Source organism: Macrosteles quadrilineatus, unplaced genomic scaffold, assembly GCF_028750875.1.
Source record: "Macrosteles quadrilineatus isolate MER2022 unplaced genomic scaffold, UCM_ALF_1.0 Scaffold_5__1_contigs__length_97177068, whole genome shotgun sequence".
Lineage (NCBI taxonomy): Eukaryota > Metazoa > Arthropoda > Insecta > Hemiptera > Cicadellidae > Macrosteles > Macrosteles quadrilineatus.
The window spans coordinates 6,641,640-6,659,188 of record NW_026542598.1 but is presented as its reverse complement, the minus strand read 5'-3'; the positions used below and the strand labels follow the sequence as shown (position 1 = coordinate 6,659,188).

At 34.1% G+C, this 17,549-nt stretch overlaps 1 protein-coding gene across 1 annotated transcript; it reads right to left on the bottom strand.

The window, feature by feature from the left end:
* Nucleotides 1-730: 730 nt before the first annotated feature.
* Nucleotides 731-16,121, bottom strand: LOC128995368 (uncharacterized). Its single transcript, XM_054420375.1, has 8 exons — nucleotides 15,858-16,121; nucleotides 11,707-13,079; nucleotides 9,771-9,935; nucleotides 8,733-8,832; nucleotides 7,503-7,639; nucleotides 5,927-6,027; nucleotides 5,418-5,561; nucleotides 731-2,108 (listed from the first exon to the last, which is right to left on the bottom strand). The coding sequence occupies exons 1-8, from the start codon at nucleotides 15,930-15,932 to the stop codon at nucleotides 1,951-1,953; spliced, it is 2,253 nt and encodes a 750-aa protein (XP_054276350.1). The 5' UTR covers nucleotides 15,933-16,121; the 3' UTR covers nucleotides 731-1,950.
* Nucleotides 16,122-17,549: the final 1,428 nt, after the last annotated feature.

Genomic DNA, 17,549 nt, shown 5'->3' with positions numbered 1-17,549 from the left:
ATTAAATCGTAAGGGTCCTTGCAGTTGCCGTGAAATCAACATTTATATTGTGCACTCTCAGACATTTCCGGCTATCGGAAGAATAAAGTACAATAAATTGAAGAATTTTCACATCTTGGAAAATCTAACACCCTAACATCTTATTAGTGAATTCATTTATCAAGCAAAAATATCATGTGAGGGGGCATTACGGAAATACGGCCCTGGGTGTGTATGTATAGAATAGCTAGGAAAAAACTTCTCGACTGTCGTTAACACTATTTATGCGAATTGAGTATACTACTTTACCCACGACCGGTTTTTAATTACTAATTACCACACTCAAAACTTCTAAGAGAGGTTATGTTTTCGTTTTTAACATCTCATTGCCACTGACAGTGATGCAACGACTCATTGTACCAATCACTATAATTGCACCAATGTTAACAATTAAATTGGTAAACAGCTGATTAGTTGAAGTTTGAAGCATTACAATTTTACTTCTTCTCTCTCAAACTTGGAACCCCATTGGTCCATTACCAGTGTTGTTATGTAAAACTATGCTGTTATGTGAGTAAACAATGCTGTTATGAGAAAATTCTAAGAACTGAACTGAAACGGCTACTTAAAAAAACGGTCGGTGGTAAAAATCTTAAATTTGGAAAATCCTGAGTCTTGGAGCTATCGTAAGCGAGTATTATATCATGTAATTTTTAAGGTTTGGATGCAGCATGGAATAAAATTTATGAACTTGAAAATACAATATTTATTTAAATATAAACTTACAAATGTGCAAATTACAAACTTTTACAGGTACTCCTAGAATTATTTTATAGAAGTAGAACACAATGTGTACTGTATTAAAGCAACTAAATATAGCTTTACAAATAAATAAATCAATGTTTTATTTTGCAAACATTAGTTGCAGTCATATGAGTGAAACCTAAAAAGTCATGTTCTATGATAGAATACTGAATCACAGCCGATCAAATAGCAAAGAAACCATGTCTCATTTTGATGAGATTAAAATCAATTGTGTCAGTGACTATAAAACATTTACTTTAAGAGGCACATTTTCAGTTATAGGCTATTACAGTTTATCTTACAGTTTTACCATTGAGTATACATGTATAAGAAGGGACAGATAAAGCTAATATTTGTTACCGAATTTGGTGACGTAGTTTGGGCCGCTGACGTTTGGGTCGCGGTAGTCGGTCGGTAGTGCAGTGCGCCTATGAGGACCCTTTAATAATTTAGTATTTAAAATAAAATGCATTATAAAACAACAAAATTACCAATATCGTTTGTTACAATATCAAACCAACAAATTTCATTTAGAAAAATGACATTTTACAGCCTACAATGAACGTAATATTTAAAAAAATCAACCAAACTGCATTACCGACATACACGAGGGGGAGTAGTTCAGACCGCTGAAGCTACTGTGTTCAGGTAACCATAGTCGTAGCCTCCATTAGTCTACTCTAGTAGGTGTATATTCAATGGTTTTACATATAAATAGTTTTTGGTATTTAAAGCAAAGCTGGCATTTACATAAATTCATAACCAGTTGCATAAGCTATGGTTAAGGTTTTCGTAAGGGGATTAATCTCAGCTCGTTTACCTGAGAAAATAAGTAAGCCTAGTCCAGGCTGCTTATAGAGTCCCACAACATAACAGTGATAATATCATCGTAGAAGACTTCTTCTACGATGATAATATCACTATGGATTGCTAATATAAATTAAATAAATTGAATCCTATAAATTGTGAATTAAAAAATATCATATACCTGCAATTAGCAGTGAACATGTTAAAGATCTCTAAGCACTATTTAGCATCTAATTTCAAATCTTTATAATTTTCTCAAATTAGCTAGCTGTACTCCTATATATACCTTTATTGATAACCTTGTTATGTATAAGCCAACTGTGGGATTTAGGCTACTCCTCAACTAAGAGTATGGTCTGATTAGAACAACTTAGGTTGGTGTTTCAATGCGGACACGTCCAAAATCTTAGAGGGTGGTCTTCCATTTCTCATCTTTTGACTCTTCTGTGACGGGGGCGTCTTCTCCTTTTTCTTAGATTCTTTCTTCTTTTTCATTGGTTGTTTGAAGAACATTGGGTCTGAAAAAAGACAAAGGTTGAAACTTGAAACACACATTAATAATGTTATTATTAGCCATATTAATCCAGACCTAATTTCCTGTACAACTTACCAAGGAGTTTTTGGCTGTCATTCTATTTATTTATTTATTGCTCTTTACAATTTTTACATTGTGTAGCATTTTTACATTGTGTGATTCTATTATTTATAATTACATAGGGGTTATTTTATAAAATTACACTTTATATTAAATTTAACTTTAAACAAATTAATCAATACATAAAACCTTAAAATATTTAACTCATAACCCCTGGGGAATATAATACTGTGGCCCTTAACTCCAACGGTGTGCAGTGAACTCATCCACCGAATCGAATGCCTGATTTATTAAGTCACGCTTCAGTTTCGTTTTGAATAGAAGGGAACTTTCCAGACTTTTTCTGGTTGTATTCAAACAGTCGGCCTCTAACACTGGCATGCCTTGCAATAAGCTCATGTAGTAGTATCCGCACTAAACTCTTAGCAATATATAGGAATGCCTCTGAACATATCAATGTATTTTACCTGGCATTCAGGGGCACTCCCATATTACTTTTTTGTCCTAGGACGCTAGGCACGGGCTTGGGATTGTTTTCTATATTAGCTTACTTCAGACTAAACGCTAAGGGGTGCGGCATTATCACTTACCCAGGACCGAAGTCCTGCACTCTAACAACTAGACTTGCTCGCTCCCAACTTCCACATTGCTAATGGTATACTTTAAATAGCCTGTATAATCTCGCTATTATTAACAAACATTAGTTGGAAATTTTAAGTATTCATGTCAAGTTTAGTTCTACAGTAGACTCTCTCTTATCTGGATACCTTTTAACCGGACATCGGATTAACCGGACTACACTCGGCGGAAATGACATCTGTTTAACCGGACAATTTTTATCAGCACATTGGTTTAACCGGACTAGATCGGCAGGAAGTGGGCAGTACTGAAACGACTGTTCTTGTGGGAAAGATTTGAGACCAGTGATCACGTGTCTAAATACAATGCTCTCCTAAATTTAAGTCGAATATCACAGTAAACAGTCCGTTTTAATGAGTTTTTGGGGACGTCGGTTTAACCGGAAAACCCGTTATCCGGACTGGCCTCGGTCCCGTACTGTATCTTATCACTTGTTAATTATTGACTACAATTATGAAGGCCCCGGAATAAGCAGTAAGTTAATATGACAAATTCATTCATTCATCCAGAAAACTTGGAACTACCGATTATTCTGTGTTTATAAAAAGGTAGTTTTGCAGGCTAAGAGATTGCATAATAGTAATTTTATTATTAAATCTTGTAACAAGAGTTAAGCTATGTGGGGAGTTGTTAAAAAAGAACTGGGCATTCAAGTAAAAACGGAGACTAGTACTAAAATTGATGTTGGGGATAGGGTGATAAATGAACCCAAAGAAATTGCAGAATATCTTAATGTTCAATTTTCCAACATAGAGGAAATATTAAATGTGCCAAATGTCTCTTTCATCAATAACAAGTACATCAGTCAAAACTCTTTAGAATCAGACAATACAAATAAATTACAGTTTTTGGCTTTTACCAACAAATTTGAAGTTAAAAATGCTATCTTAAGTTTAAGTAATAGTAATTCTTGTGGTTGGGATGAGATTCCCACTAAATTATTGAAATTGACTGCTGACATTATTTCTGATATTATAGCTAGACTCATCAATCAATCATTTAGTGAGGGTGAATTTCCAGACTTGCTAAAATTGTCTGAAATCAGACCAATAAAAAAAAAGGCACACATAATAATAGTCAAAAATACAGACCAATTTCTTTACTCAGTAATGTATCTAAAATTTTTGAAAAAATTATTCATCTTAGAATTGCAAATTACCTGGAATGTAACTCAAAACTGTGTCAAGAGCAGTTTGGTTTTAGAAGAAATCTAAGCACACATAATGCTCTTTTTACTTATATTAGTAGTGTCCTTGAAGCTCTGGATCAGTCACAGTTGACTGCAGGAGTTTTCTGTGACTTATCCAGGGCTTTTGACTGTGTGGACCACAGGTTGCTGCTGATCAAATTGAAGAATATTGGCTTGGAGGGAATGGCACTAGAATTATTACGAGACCTATTCAATCGAAAGCAGCGCACAATAGTAATAAAAAAATCAATAAAATATTATTCTAACTGGGCCAGCGTTACATATGGTGTTCCCCAAGGTTCCATACTTGGGCCTTTATTATTTATTATATTTATTAATGACTTGCCTAATTACCTTTCCACAAATTCCTGTGCTTTCACTTTGTATGCCGATGACACAACTGCTCTTTTAAAAAGAAAAACATTAAGTGAACTTAAATTAACCTTTGACAGCACAATTAAACAAATCAATGAATGGTTTGAGAGCCGTGGCCTGAAATTAAATGAATGTAAAACTAACATTCTTCAATTTAAACTCAGAAACAGAGTTACAGACACCACAATCAGTAATACAAAAATTGTTAAGTTTTTAGGTCTAAATTTAGACTCAAAATTAAGTTGGTCTGATCACATTCATCATCTAAATAAAAAATTAAGGTCAACAAGGTTTTCACTAAGTGTACTATCCAAGGTCACGCCGCTAGAAGTCTGCTTGACAGTATATCATGCGTATGTTCATTCTTTGCTGGCTTATGGGGTAACTCTGCAGAGGCCAAGAAAGTGTTCACTTGCCAAAAGTCAATTCTCAGAACTATTTTTCACCAGAAGTCTAAAAAAAGCTGTAAACCTTTTTTCAAAAAACATTCCATTTTAACATTACCTTCTCTTTATATATTTGAAATAGCAAAGTATGTTCATGCAAATCCTTTCTTTTTTGAAAAATATAAGATAAATCATAACTATCAAGTGAGAAATAATAACAAAACTTTTCAATATCCCAAACATTCGCACACAAAATTTGAAACTGGGCCTCTTTACATGGGATTAAAAATCTACAATCATTTACCAAATTCATACAGAACTTTATCAAAATCAAATTTTACATATAAACTGAAAGAGACTTTAAGCCAAAAAGCGTATTACAAAATTCAGACGTTTTTTAAAGATAAATTGTAATAGTTTTTACTCTTGTCAGGGTATAATTAGATTAAGGAACCTAGATATAAATTAGATATAAATTGACCATGTACCAGCTTGGGAATTACTTTTGTAATTATTGTATCAGGCGTTATGTACAATAAAGCTTTGTCTATTGTCTATTGTCTATAAGGGTTAACTATTTACTCAGCAGTTACTACTCCTGAGTTACACAATATGATTACAGGATGCACTAGAACAAACTCACCAGTGGTAGGTGGTGGGGGCAGCAGCTGGTGTCGCTGGTAGTATCTGTACGTAGCGAATGACAGGTTGGTGCTGCCATTGACTAGGGACAGGTTGTTGCCTCCGTTGGCGTAGTCACACACCAACAGGTCTTGGCCGCCAGCAACTACCACAGACATTATAAATATGCATTAAAACATGGTCTTAGAAAGTTCTATGACTTACTACTGAAAATATTAAACATAACTTCATAGTCTGGAAAACAATTGTCAAACTGCATTTTAAAATTAATTTGAAGATGCCTTGTGTAAATGCTTGCGTATGACGGTTAAATATGATTCTTTTTTATAAGGGATCAGAAGTTAATCACTATTCCCTTGAAAGGTACAAAAGGTGCACTACTAATATTAAGTATTAAGATCAAGGAAATCTCAGTCATCCCTAAATACAGGAATAGACACAAAGCCTCGTGTTTAGCAGTTGATACAGAATCAACATTCAGTTGTGCTCCAAGTCAAACTAAATACTTACCAGGCACTCTGTAGTCTTGATTGGTCCTGAACTGATGGTATCGAGGCATGTGTAAGCCATTGTTGTCACTGTCTTCTAACGGTGGGCCGTCAAAAGTCACCCTTGAACATTACAAATTTGTTATGGAGTATAAAACTTTGGTCTTACCTCTCATAGTAGGTCAATAATTTAAGAGTCTGCAGGACCGCCGACCCTCTTGGATTTTCTGTCCATAACGGCAATGTTAAGGGTTGAAGCATATTACAGCATCTTTTATTAAGATAAAAAGTTGCAAAATACAATATCCCATTTTTTCTATTGAAACCGCAGATATGATTTGATATCTACTTTTTAATTTTAATTGTAATTATTTTGTCAAACTACATAAATATATTGACTTAAACTGTCATATTTTTCAACCTCTAAAACAAAAATTTTAAAAATCCCAAAAGAAATAATTGTCACTATAATTGACTCTAATAATTGTCATTAATTTTATTTAATTTACGTTGATTTCTTTAGCTCACGCTCCAGGTTCTTAAGGCATTTTATCTTTAATTTGATTGTTAATTTAAAAAATACGAGAGGTCGTCCAGTGGTCGAAACTCGACCAAAAATACGTAATGTACTCACTTATCTATTTTCACCCCACACTGTAAATAAAACATGTGATTTGAGTTTCTTCCATTTGTTTTGGTTTTCTGTTTATATTTCGTTGTTATTTTCGTTACCAGCATGGCAACGCATAAGATCCATGTTAATATTTTCAAATTTTTAAACTCATTTTTTGTGCTTATCTTTGAGCCTATTTAAATTTATAAAGGGATTCTGCACACCTACAGGAAAATAGTTTTCTAACGGTATGCGTAGATTTTCCCTACGATGAACACGAGCTGAGAAAAAAGGTTTTAAAGAAACATGCTTGCCTATTAATATATAGATATCTGAGCAGCGGGTAAATAAAATAAAAAATATCAGCATAAACAAATTAAGGATGTGGTTCAATAGGAAATTCTATAGAAAATAACCCACTTTTGGCATTACATTTGTGCCAAATGTAATTTTTAAAAAGAAATTTAAAAATTAAAGTTGTTGTTTTTCCTAAGACTGTTTTTTAAACTAGCCGTTTCAGTTCAGTTCTTAGAATTGAAAAGATTCATTTAAACTAACAGTATTGTTTACTTACATTGTTCTAACAAAACGAGTAATGGACCAGAAGTAAAATTGTAATACTTTGAACTTCAACTAATCAGCTGTTGAGTACCAATTTAATTGTTAATTGTTAATGAGTGGTGCAATTAGTGTTTGGTATACAAATGATTCATTGCATCACTGTCAGTGGCAATGAGAGGTTATAAATAAAAACATAACCTCACTTACAAGTTATGAGTAGTGATTGTTAGTAATTAAAAAACATTCGTAGGTAAAGTAGTGAAAGTAACTAGCGTAAATAGTCTTAATGACTGTCGTAGAAGTTTTTAAGGCACTTGCCAAGGCCTGTACCTTAAATTTCTACTCGTGTTGTTAGTACTATCTTTACGCAATCGTTGCGGAAATTAATATTATATTGATTATATTGTACTCATTAACCACTTACCTTTTAGACCAATTATTCTCAGTTTCGTAATCTCCATTGCATTGGTAAAGGACATTTCCTTCATTCTTTCTTTGAGAACGAGTGTATTCTTGTCTAGGATCCCCTGATGATTTCTTTAACATGTTGTTTACTTGCCCCTAAAATATCATAATAGATTGGATCGAATATTAATTTATAATGTTCCGTACTGTCTTTTATTATCAATATCATAATGGCCAAAACCAACTGGGCCTAATGAAAAAGGTAACAACATATCTAAAATTAAAAAAAAAAGCAAGAGAATAAAAAAATTGTCATGATGTCCAAAATTGAAATTTTAGAAAAATCTTGTAATGTAAAAGAAAAAAGAGTTTCCTCCGTTCTTCATTCACTGTGGAGAACAACCAGTCAAAGCCAAGAATTTAAATTAGAAGTTTTTGCAATTAGCCGCACTAAACATCAGGACAATTGAAATGCTGCTTTAATTTTTACCCCTTCTTTACTTTTTTTTACAATAACTTTGACTATACCAAAGTCAAAATTTTAAGCCATTCAGTCAAAATACACCATCAATCTTAGATGAGCAAAAAGCCACAGAAATAACTCAAATGTCCTTTAACTTCTGTACGAGTGTTGGTATATTGGATTGCATTGCAGTTTTCAGTTGGTGCAACCCGCATGACAATAAACATGATGTTTTAAATAAGGTTGATAGCACGGCTATCTCTTATAAGCCCTGTAGGCTACAGCATTAGTGAACATAGAATTGAGCAGTATAGTTCATCATGATGTTGAAAGAATAGAAGTGACTAGGCCTATTCCAAAGGACAGTAGTGTCTATTCCATAGAATAGACTGAAACGAATACACAACTTGCGAACTGATACACACCATTTTCCTGGTCACAATCCCCACAAAACATAAAAAGGATGAGTGACACAGAGGACCGAAGGGAGTGAGAGCGGGAGCTTGCTCATTTTTCAACTTTGATTAAATATAGGTTTAGTTAATTTATGATCAAACTGAAAAGGTACCCTACCTTTACCTAATTGTGCTGATTCATTTTTGAAGCAATCTGACATTACTATTTCAATAAATATACATATTCTTATTCTTTCAAAACTTGTTAAACATCTTTATAATTTGTTTCAGAAAACCTCTCAGTACACAAGACATAGGCCTATATCAAATATAGGAACTCTGTAAACACAATACAAGCACTGATTAATTTAGAGATAAAACATTCACTTACAACAACTCTGTCGTAAAATGTCCATCCAATCTGAGGGTCTGAAGACTCTCCGTCTGAAATTTGTCCTTCTTCTTCACTGTCAAAACTATCTGAAGTCTCACTGGTGGAAAAAACAATATTTTCAATGGATTTTTGTTGCATTTTCCAAGTTATAAAATTACTATACTAAATTGTGCCAATATAAGAGCATATAGTGATTTTATTCAATGCATAATCTTTCTATGCCCATTGACAAATAGAACATAGCTATACTCCCTCCGTTTACAAAGTTTAGGTGGTTTGAGGGAAATTTTCCCTACCCCATTTTTTTCAATGTATGTTGCACAGCTGATTGATGGGTTGAATAAATGTTTGTTAAAAATTCACTGTTGAGCTATTGTTTTAAAGGTTGGGCCAATTGGAGGGGATAGATTTCTTCCCCAAAAACTGCCTAAATTTGGGGAACAGAGTATAGTAATATATTCAGTAATAAGCCATTCAGTAGATACTGTATTATCAATAGTCAAAGATAATAGGCTATGCAATTTTAGGCTAAATTTGAACCTAGCTGTCAAATGTCAAACGTCTCGGTGACACCGGTATTCATCTGCTGTGATCACGCCAGCACCTGTGACCATATCTCGTGCTATCGGCGACATCGGCAATCATCTCCTGATCACAGCAAAACTAGTTTGAATGTCCTGCAGTTTCTACAAAACCGGTATTCGTCTACTACGATTACGGCAACACCCATTTTTCGTTTTTTGCCTTTCGGTTAACAAAACACGCTTGGCGCTATCGTCTATCAGGTAAAACGTAGAAGGTCGGACACAAGGTTGTATATCCCAAAGAGGGGTTCTACTGTATTGTGGTTTGTGCTACCAGTATCAACTCTTTAGATTTGGAGTGAGCATAGAAATCAGCAATGCAGCTAATTTGTCTAATGTAATAGTTTGAATTTTAAACCTATTCAAAATCGTAAGCCATTGTCTTAAGTCAGCAGTAGGCCTAGCGATTTTTAAGCTACAGTCAACAACTCATTACAGTGCAGTATGTTACCTTTCGGCCGAGGAAGCAGAATAATCTGGCATGTTAACGTGGATGGAAACATCAGGAGAAACATCACCTGGTTCAGTCTCCGTCCTCATTCCAATGGCTGCTTCATCCAATGAAAATGAATCTTCACTCTGGCAGCTATCGTTAGATTCATCCTTTTTGCTGTTTCTAAATAAAGTAATTACAATAATTTAAAGTTTACAGTAATTGGTGTATTTTGTTTGTAAGAAGTACTACCTACTTTTCCAGGATATATTTAAATCCCCCCCCCCCCCCCCTAAAGCAGAACATTTTCAAACTTTGCGCAACAGACTTTAAAAAATCCAAAAGTTTTCTCCGGGCTTACGTGGTTCAGGTTGTGTGTAAATGAACCGCTTGTGTGATAGTTTAAATGAATATTTGGAAATAAATAAGTTTTAAAACGCTCAAATCGTTTCAAAAACGTCTACTGTTACATTGAATCGCTTTGGTAATAAGGTTATTCTAAGCATTCTTTCTCACAATCGGTGCACCGAATATTGACGTCCTACGACGTCAATGTATTTTGTTTGTGTAATGCATGACTTTTTGTAGCGTTACTGTTAGAAGAACGGAACATTTTTCTGCAGAAAATAAAGTTGACGACTTTCTATACAAATATTTTCTGAAAAAAAAACAATTTTACTAACTTGTTATATAGCATTTTCTGCAGAAACTTAGAGTGTAGGGCCACGTGGCCCTAACTTTGCTGTGATAATAAATTTAAAAAATGTTTTTAAAAACCAGTTGGGCAGGCTGGGCTTTCTACAGCCCTCCTTGTCTTTCAGCGACAGTGTAACACTTTCACCTTTAGGAGGATTTTTTTTTTATTTTTTGAGGATTTTACCTATAAGCAATGGTAGCTAAAAGTCTACCATGTGATAATGCCTATTAGACTATTCATCGTACTATACTGACAATCTTGATAACGATTTATTAAAGTGGAGGGAAATTAATATAACATCAACAGCTTTTTAATAAGAGGAGCTTAATTGTTTACTTGATATTGGCAATGTAACGTACTTGGAGTTAGTTATGTAATTTAGGACAAAGAGCGAGTCAGCAGCTTGGACGTAACTACGTAAATGTCAACTGTAATGTTGGGTTCGATCACATTTCATAAATAACTAAAACTAAATGTAAAGAAAATTGTCAATATAAAGAAACTCATCACTGTTTCGAGCCAATTTTTTACCAACCCGACATACCCTGAGTTTGATGATAATTCACCAAGAGAGTGACTTAAGACTTTGAGAATTGAGCTTTGAATTTGAGAAAAGCCAATACAATTATTATTAGTAAGCTAAACTACTCTCACTGTTTTAAGCAGCACACTGTAAAAATAGATAAGCTACACTGTATAGAACCAATAAATTACCTAAAAATCTGGTAGGCATAATAGGTACGGAAAGTAAATGAAAGATACGTCTTATAACACTTAAAACATATATTTACGCTTATACTGTTACTCACAAGACGGTAAATATACAAAAAAGATGGTAAGTGGTCAAAGCGGATTTCCGGAGCTTTTGTATTTTTACCGTCTTGTGAGTAACAGTATAAGCGTAGGTAAATGTATGTTTTAAGTGTTATAAGACGTATCTTTAATTTACTTTCCGTAAATTTAATAACACGTACAACGCTGATCAAGAAGTTATTTAGCATAATAGGTTTCATATCAAATCATCTTTAAACTATCTTATACCAAAAATGTAACAGCACTATTTAATTTGAATAAGTTTGGCACAGAATTAAAAAACAGTTTTGTAACCGACCCCCTTAAGTATTTGGATACAAGATAAAGTGATAGGCCTAAGGCAGTAACACTAGGCTAGCAATAGGCCAACACCAAAACATGTCTGATCATAATAAAAAAGAAGGTAGCCTAAATAAATCACTGACTGAACTGATCAATATTTACCGTTTCTTTACAGACTCGTGAGATTTCCTCTTTTCTTCCTTTTGATTAGTTTGCTTGTTGGATGAAGAATTGACCACTCTGGGTTTTTGTTGTTTGCTTGCTTTCTGTACGTTCTCCTTTCCTTTGGGTGCTTTTTCTTTGGGAAATTTTTCTTTAACTCCTTGAGGTTTGTTTCTCTCACATGAAACATCTTTATTAACATTGTCTATAGAACTTGTCATAACACCTACTGATCGTTTTTCTATTTTATCAGAGGTCGCAGGTGGTTGTTCGTTATTTGATTGAACATTACACTTCAGTTGACCGCTTTCTTTCTCATCAGACATTTTATTTGTGACAACCTGATCCTCACAGTTACAGCATCGGCAGGACTTCTCCCTGGTTGGAGATTTTTCACAGTTACTTTGTTTATTTGTAGACACAGTGGTGAATATTTTCTTAACATCATCATGTAAGGCAGATGTAGCCGACTTCTGACTGCTCATTTCTTGACACAACATAGAGATTTGTTCGTTTTGAATGTTTATTAAATGGAACAAACTACTCAAATGATTGTTGATTAGCCCTGGATCTAAAGGAAACACCTTTGTAGGATCAACAAACTGCATATTAGTTCTTGTCTCCTGAACCTGATCACTTGCACAGTGATTCATAGGATTCACTTGGGGTCCATTACACTTTACACAGGAACATTGAAGCGGGTTACAATAATTAGGAGCACAAAAACCAGGATTACAATTTTCTCTAGTTTGATAAGGATAAGGTATGTTGCCAACAATTCTGTCTTTACAACTATGCTGGTTTCGCAAAATAGAAGATGGACTTGATGGGTTTCTGACATTATCAATAGACTGCTGAGCTTGGTGCTGATGGAAAGGAAGCGTATGTGACGTGTAATCTGCGAGGTGATGTTCTGCTGAACGCTCATTTCCAAACTGTTTTAATGCTGTCATTCGCAGATGATCATTAACTCCAGGCCTATATTCAGTACTGGAACCATTATTACTGGCCTGATCAGAATAACCTTTTGCAGAAGTTGTCGATGGAGAATACATACCATTTCCGCTGTTTTGCTTTCTCACTAAGCCTGCAGACTTCTTTGTTACGGAAGATTTGGAATCATTGGGTCGATCCAGGCCACCAGTGATGTCATGTAAAGTCTGAGCATTTTTTGCTTTCCAAGTGTTATAAGATTCATTTTTATTTCTTAGGAGCATTTCATTTTGGGGGGGTCTTTGATGACGATGGTCTGAAGGAACTGCAGTAGTCCTATATTCAACATTGGAACGTAGGTATGGGTCAGATTGATTTTTCTCTTGTGTACCAGTGAAACAAAGAGAAACTTCAGGGACTTCAGGAACCATACTAGGCATCTGAAACAAAAAATGAATTTAATGACATATAACAAAATTATTACAACTTAGACCTTTAGCTTTTTTGCTGGTACAGATTTGTTTACATTATAACCAGATGGATAATTTTACACTATCTTTTAATGAAACAGATGTTAATATTTAAATTGTATTTAAAAGGTCATGTGTTTTAAGCATTTAGTGAATCTGTAAAAAATCAAAATGTTGGCAATATTTAGTGATTTTAGATTCCCCACTGCATGGTAGGCCTAATTGGTAAGTGTGTTTATAGTTTCAACAAAATGACGAATTTATGAAACAATTTACATTTTTTTGTTCAAAAATCTATGCTTTAATGCACTTAGAAATTTTGTATTATGAAATCAGTGGCACATATCAATATCAAAGGAATATATAATTATTCCTTATCAGGTTAGCTTATCTATCTATACATTAATAGGCAAGCATGTTTCTTTAAAACCTTTTTTCTCAGCTTGTGTGCATCGAAGGGAAACTCTACGCATACTGTTAGAAAGATATTTTTCTGTAGATGTGCAGAATCCCTTTAAAAATTAAATTAGGCTCAAATATGAGTACAAAAAATGAATTTGAAATAAAAAAAAAATAACATGGGCTTTATGGGTTGCCATGCTAGGGACAAAATAACAACGAAATACTTATAAACAGAAAATCAAAACAAATGGAAGAAATTACAATCACATGTTTTATTTACAGCATGAGGTGAAAATAGAGAAGCCTGTACCTTTAGTGCAAGTAGGCCTAAAACATTCCACAGCTAGACATTCCATCTGTATGTTAAAGTTGTCGCCAGTTTTAATTAAATTCGTCTTAGTTGATGTGAGACACCAACAGATTGCGCTGATCTAAATGACTACCTACCTAATTTCTCTCGAATACAAGATGCGTTTTACGGAGTCGAACTTATGGAATGACTTATTAAGAGCTATAGCAACTGTTATGACCCATCAACTTTGTCAGTACGGTAACAAAAAATAATATAGGTTTAGGTTATAATGAATTGAGTCGTTTATGTTACAGTACTTAACCAAAGACAGTTTTCATTAAAACACGCCAAAAAACTGGAATAGTATTTTGAAGTTTTTTTCAGGGTTTTATTTATACAAACACAGTCTTAAGGTTGGCAAACCAACATCTCGATTCATTATAACCTAAACTTTACCTTTCTAATCTAATCTAACTTAAAAACTCTTAAAACAGCCCCGAATTCGCTTGAAGCCCGACCCACCAACCTGATATGCCTAATTAAGAACTAAGTTTAGGTTACATGCAATTAGCCTCAGTTTATTTCTCTTGTAGATGTCATCCTTGCTAAGTTAGGCCTAATTGTTTACCTATTCAAAAGTTAGACATATTTTAAAACAGCGATATCTTCAGTACCTAAGTTAACTTATCTCACATAACTTAGTATACCTTCAGGGTATTTGTTTACTTTAGGGGCTTCTAACGAATTTTGAAAAAAATGTTTTTTTCTCATTATTTGGCCTATTTTGAACACTTTTTACAATTGGCACTTTTGGGGCAAACGCCTATTTCACCCTGAAAATCGCGTTTGAAAATTGCAAAAAGTGCTAAAAATTTGCGTAGTTTTTTTACTGTTAATGTGTTTTTACTATTACTAAGGACCTACAGAACTAAATATAATCCAATCTAACTTTATCTAATCTAACCCAACCTAACCTAACCTAACCTAACTTAACCTAACCTAACCCAACCGTACCTAACCAATGCTTAGGTTAGCAATATGCCGAAAATAGCGGATTATTAGTTAAACAAAGGTTAGGTTACGTTAGGTTAGGTTAGGTTAGGTTAGTTAAGGTTAGGTAAAGTATGGCTAGTTATTAAGTTATTATTTAAACCAATTAGCCTAAAATCACCTTAATATTTTAAATCCAACCAAACCTAACCTAACCTAACTTAACCTTACGTATACTAACCTAACTATATTTAAACTAACCTAACCTAACCTAACCCAATCCTACCTAACCTAACCCAACCCTACCTAAACAATGCTTAGGTTAGCAATATGCCAAAAATAGCGGATTTTTAGTTAAACCAAGGTTAGGTTAGGTTAGTTTAGGTTAGTTTAAATATACATCTGCTTATTACTACAATAATAAAAACACATTTAAAGAAAGGCAAGGGGGGAAAAACCTGATTTTCTAAGTAAAAATGGCAATTGCAGAAAAATGTTCGCGATTTTCAAACGCGATTTTCAGGGTGAAATAGTGTTTGCCCCAAAAGTGTCAAATGTAAAAAGTGTTCAAAATAGGCCAAATAATGAGAAAAAAACATTTGTTTCAAAATTCGTTAGAAGTCCCTAAAGTAAACAAATACCATCTTCAGTAATATAAAACTGTATATTTATTAATTAATTTAAGATTATAACAATCGTTAACAATCATTTTTGTAATGGTCTTTGGCCATTGGAATGGAAATAAAATAAATATTCTTTAGCTGTGAAAAATAATGGTATAATTGGATTCAGGAGGTAGCAAACTATAAAGTAAGATATCAAAATTAAAAATTCGTTTGGAGGAATCCATAGTAAATAATTAGCCTTCTTTAACAAGTCAAAACACATCATGAGCGCAGCAAGTTGGACAACTTAGCGGGCATTGTTGCAACTTTTTGGATAGCTTGTATAATAATGAAATAAGTTACATACACTTATGTTTACGAGAGATTTTAGTTATCAAGAAATGGATAAATAAATAATGGATAGGATTGTCATAATAAAAGTTATTAAAAATTACTAACCTCAATTAAACTTTCAGGACGTTTAGGCTCACCGTCTCTTATATGACGCAAGTCTTGTTCCACCCATTCAAACATTTTCCATTGAAATTTTAAACGGAGTGTAAAATTTAAAATAGGATTGGAACTTTTGATCTATTTCGACAAAACTCTTCTGTGTAAATATGTACAATATATCGATAATCAGTTTTCGGCGTTTTCGTTTTGAAACTTTTGAAACTTGAAACTTGAAGAAAGGTTAGGTTAGTTTAGTGGTGGCTGACAGTTGGTGACAGGTGACAGGTGGGGACCGTGGGGACAGGCAGTGAGAAAAGAGTCGGAGAGTCGTGTCTCTTAGGCCAGGCGCACACAGGCGATTTTGAGTCGCGCAACAGTCCCCCGATTAGTCGGGCAACTGTTGCGCAACTCAAAATCGCCTGTGTGCGCCTGGCCTTACCGGTATTTACTCAGCAGGGGAGGTATAGAAGAGGCTACGATGACAGCTGTGGGCTTCTTATTAGCTGAGGGAACGCCATTACCGTAGCAAAACGATCAGGATCCATCGGCCTCGGTGGGCTAGTGGTTAGCGTGCCGGGTTGATATGCTGAAGGTCCCGGGTTCGAATCCCGCAGGAAGCTTTAACTTTTTGTCCAAGATTTTTTTATTATTAGCAAGTTTGGTTGGTTTGGTTCGATTATGACAGTTTAATTTTATTATTAAGTCATTATAAAATTTTGATTTAGCAATTTCTAGTTTTATTTAATAAACAGAATTATTTTGTCTATTACTAAACTTTTGTTATATTATTTCATTATCAGCAAGTTTGGTTAGTTCGGTTAGGTTATGATAGTTTAATTTTTTAATTAAAAAATAATAAAATTGAATTTGAGGCATTTATAATTTTATTTTATGAACAGAACTATTTTTGCGATTAGTAATCCTTCATTGCCAAAGTGCTCTCTACTACAGCGCTGTTCACGGAGGAATTTTGAACTAATTCCTCAATCGTACCTCCCCTAAGTCAGACCCGTCTCTTACCTGAGACCGATGATTGGCTTATAAACAAATAATTGTTAAAACTCGCTGACGCTGAGTAGTCACTCCTCACTAGACCCAGACCGTATAACCAGTCATTCCATAAGAAATAAGAATCACCCTGCCTACAATCGAATAGTGTCTGTTTGTATACAAGATTGTGATAATCTATCACGTACATATTTTACTGAACCGACCAGTGACCACACAGCACCGAAAAGAATCCCTCCTCACAAGCATAACAACTTCGGATGTTGTCACGAATATTAAAACATGACTTTTAATATCCTATACTCTAATACGAGCAATGTTTGCTTGTATGTATGTATGTATGCTTGCTTGCACAAAGATCTCGAAAACGGTTCCGACGATTTTCTTCAAATGTTGTAAATAGTTTAATTCTGGCCTAAAAACGAGTTTACTGCAGTTAGAACTGCCAACAAAAATCTAATTACGTAGAAAAATGAAACTGAAAATGACATTTTTTTAACATTAGTCTTATGGGTTGCTAGGTAACCTTGTTGGCTGAATTAAATAACAAGGAAAAAGTAAACAAAAGACTTGAAGTTGTAGCATGTGTTCATAATAAGCCAACTACCCACAGTATACTAGCAAATTACAAATACAGTACAAAAAAAACATCATTTAGCAAAGATCATACTGAAGATTACTCGATACATT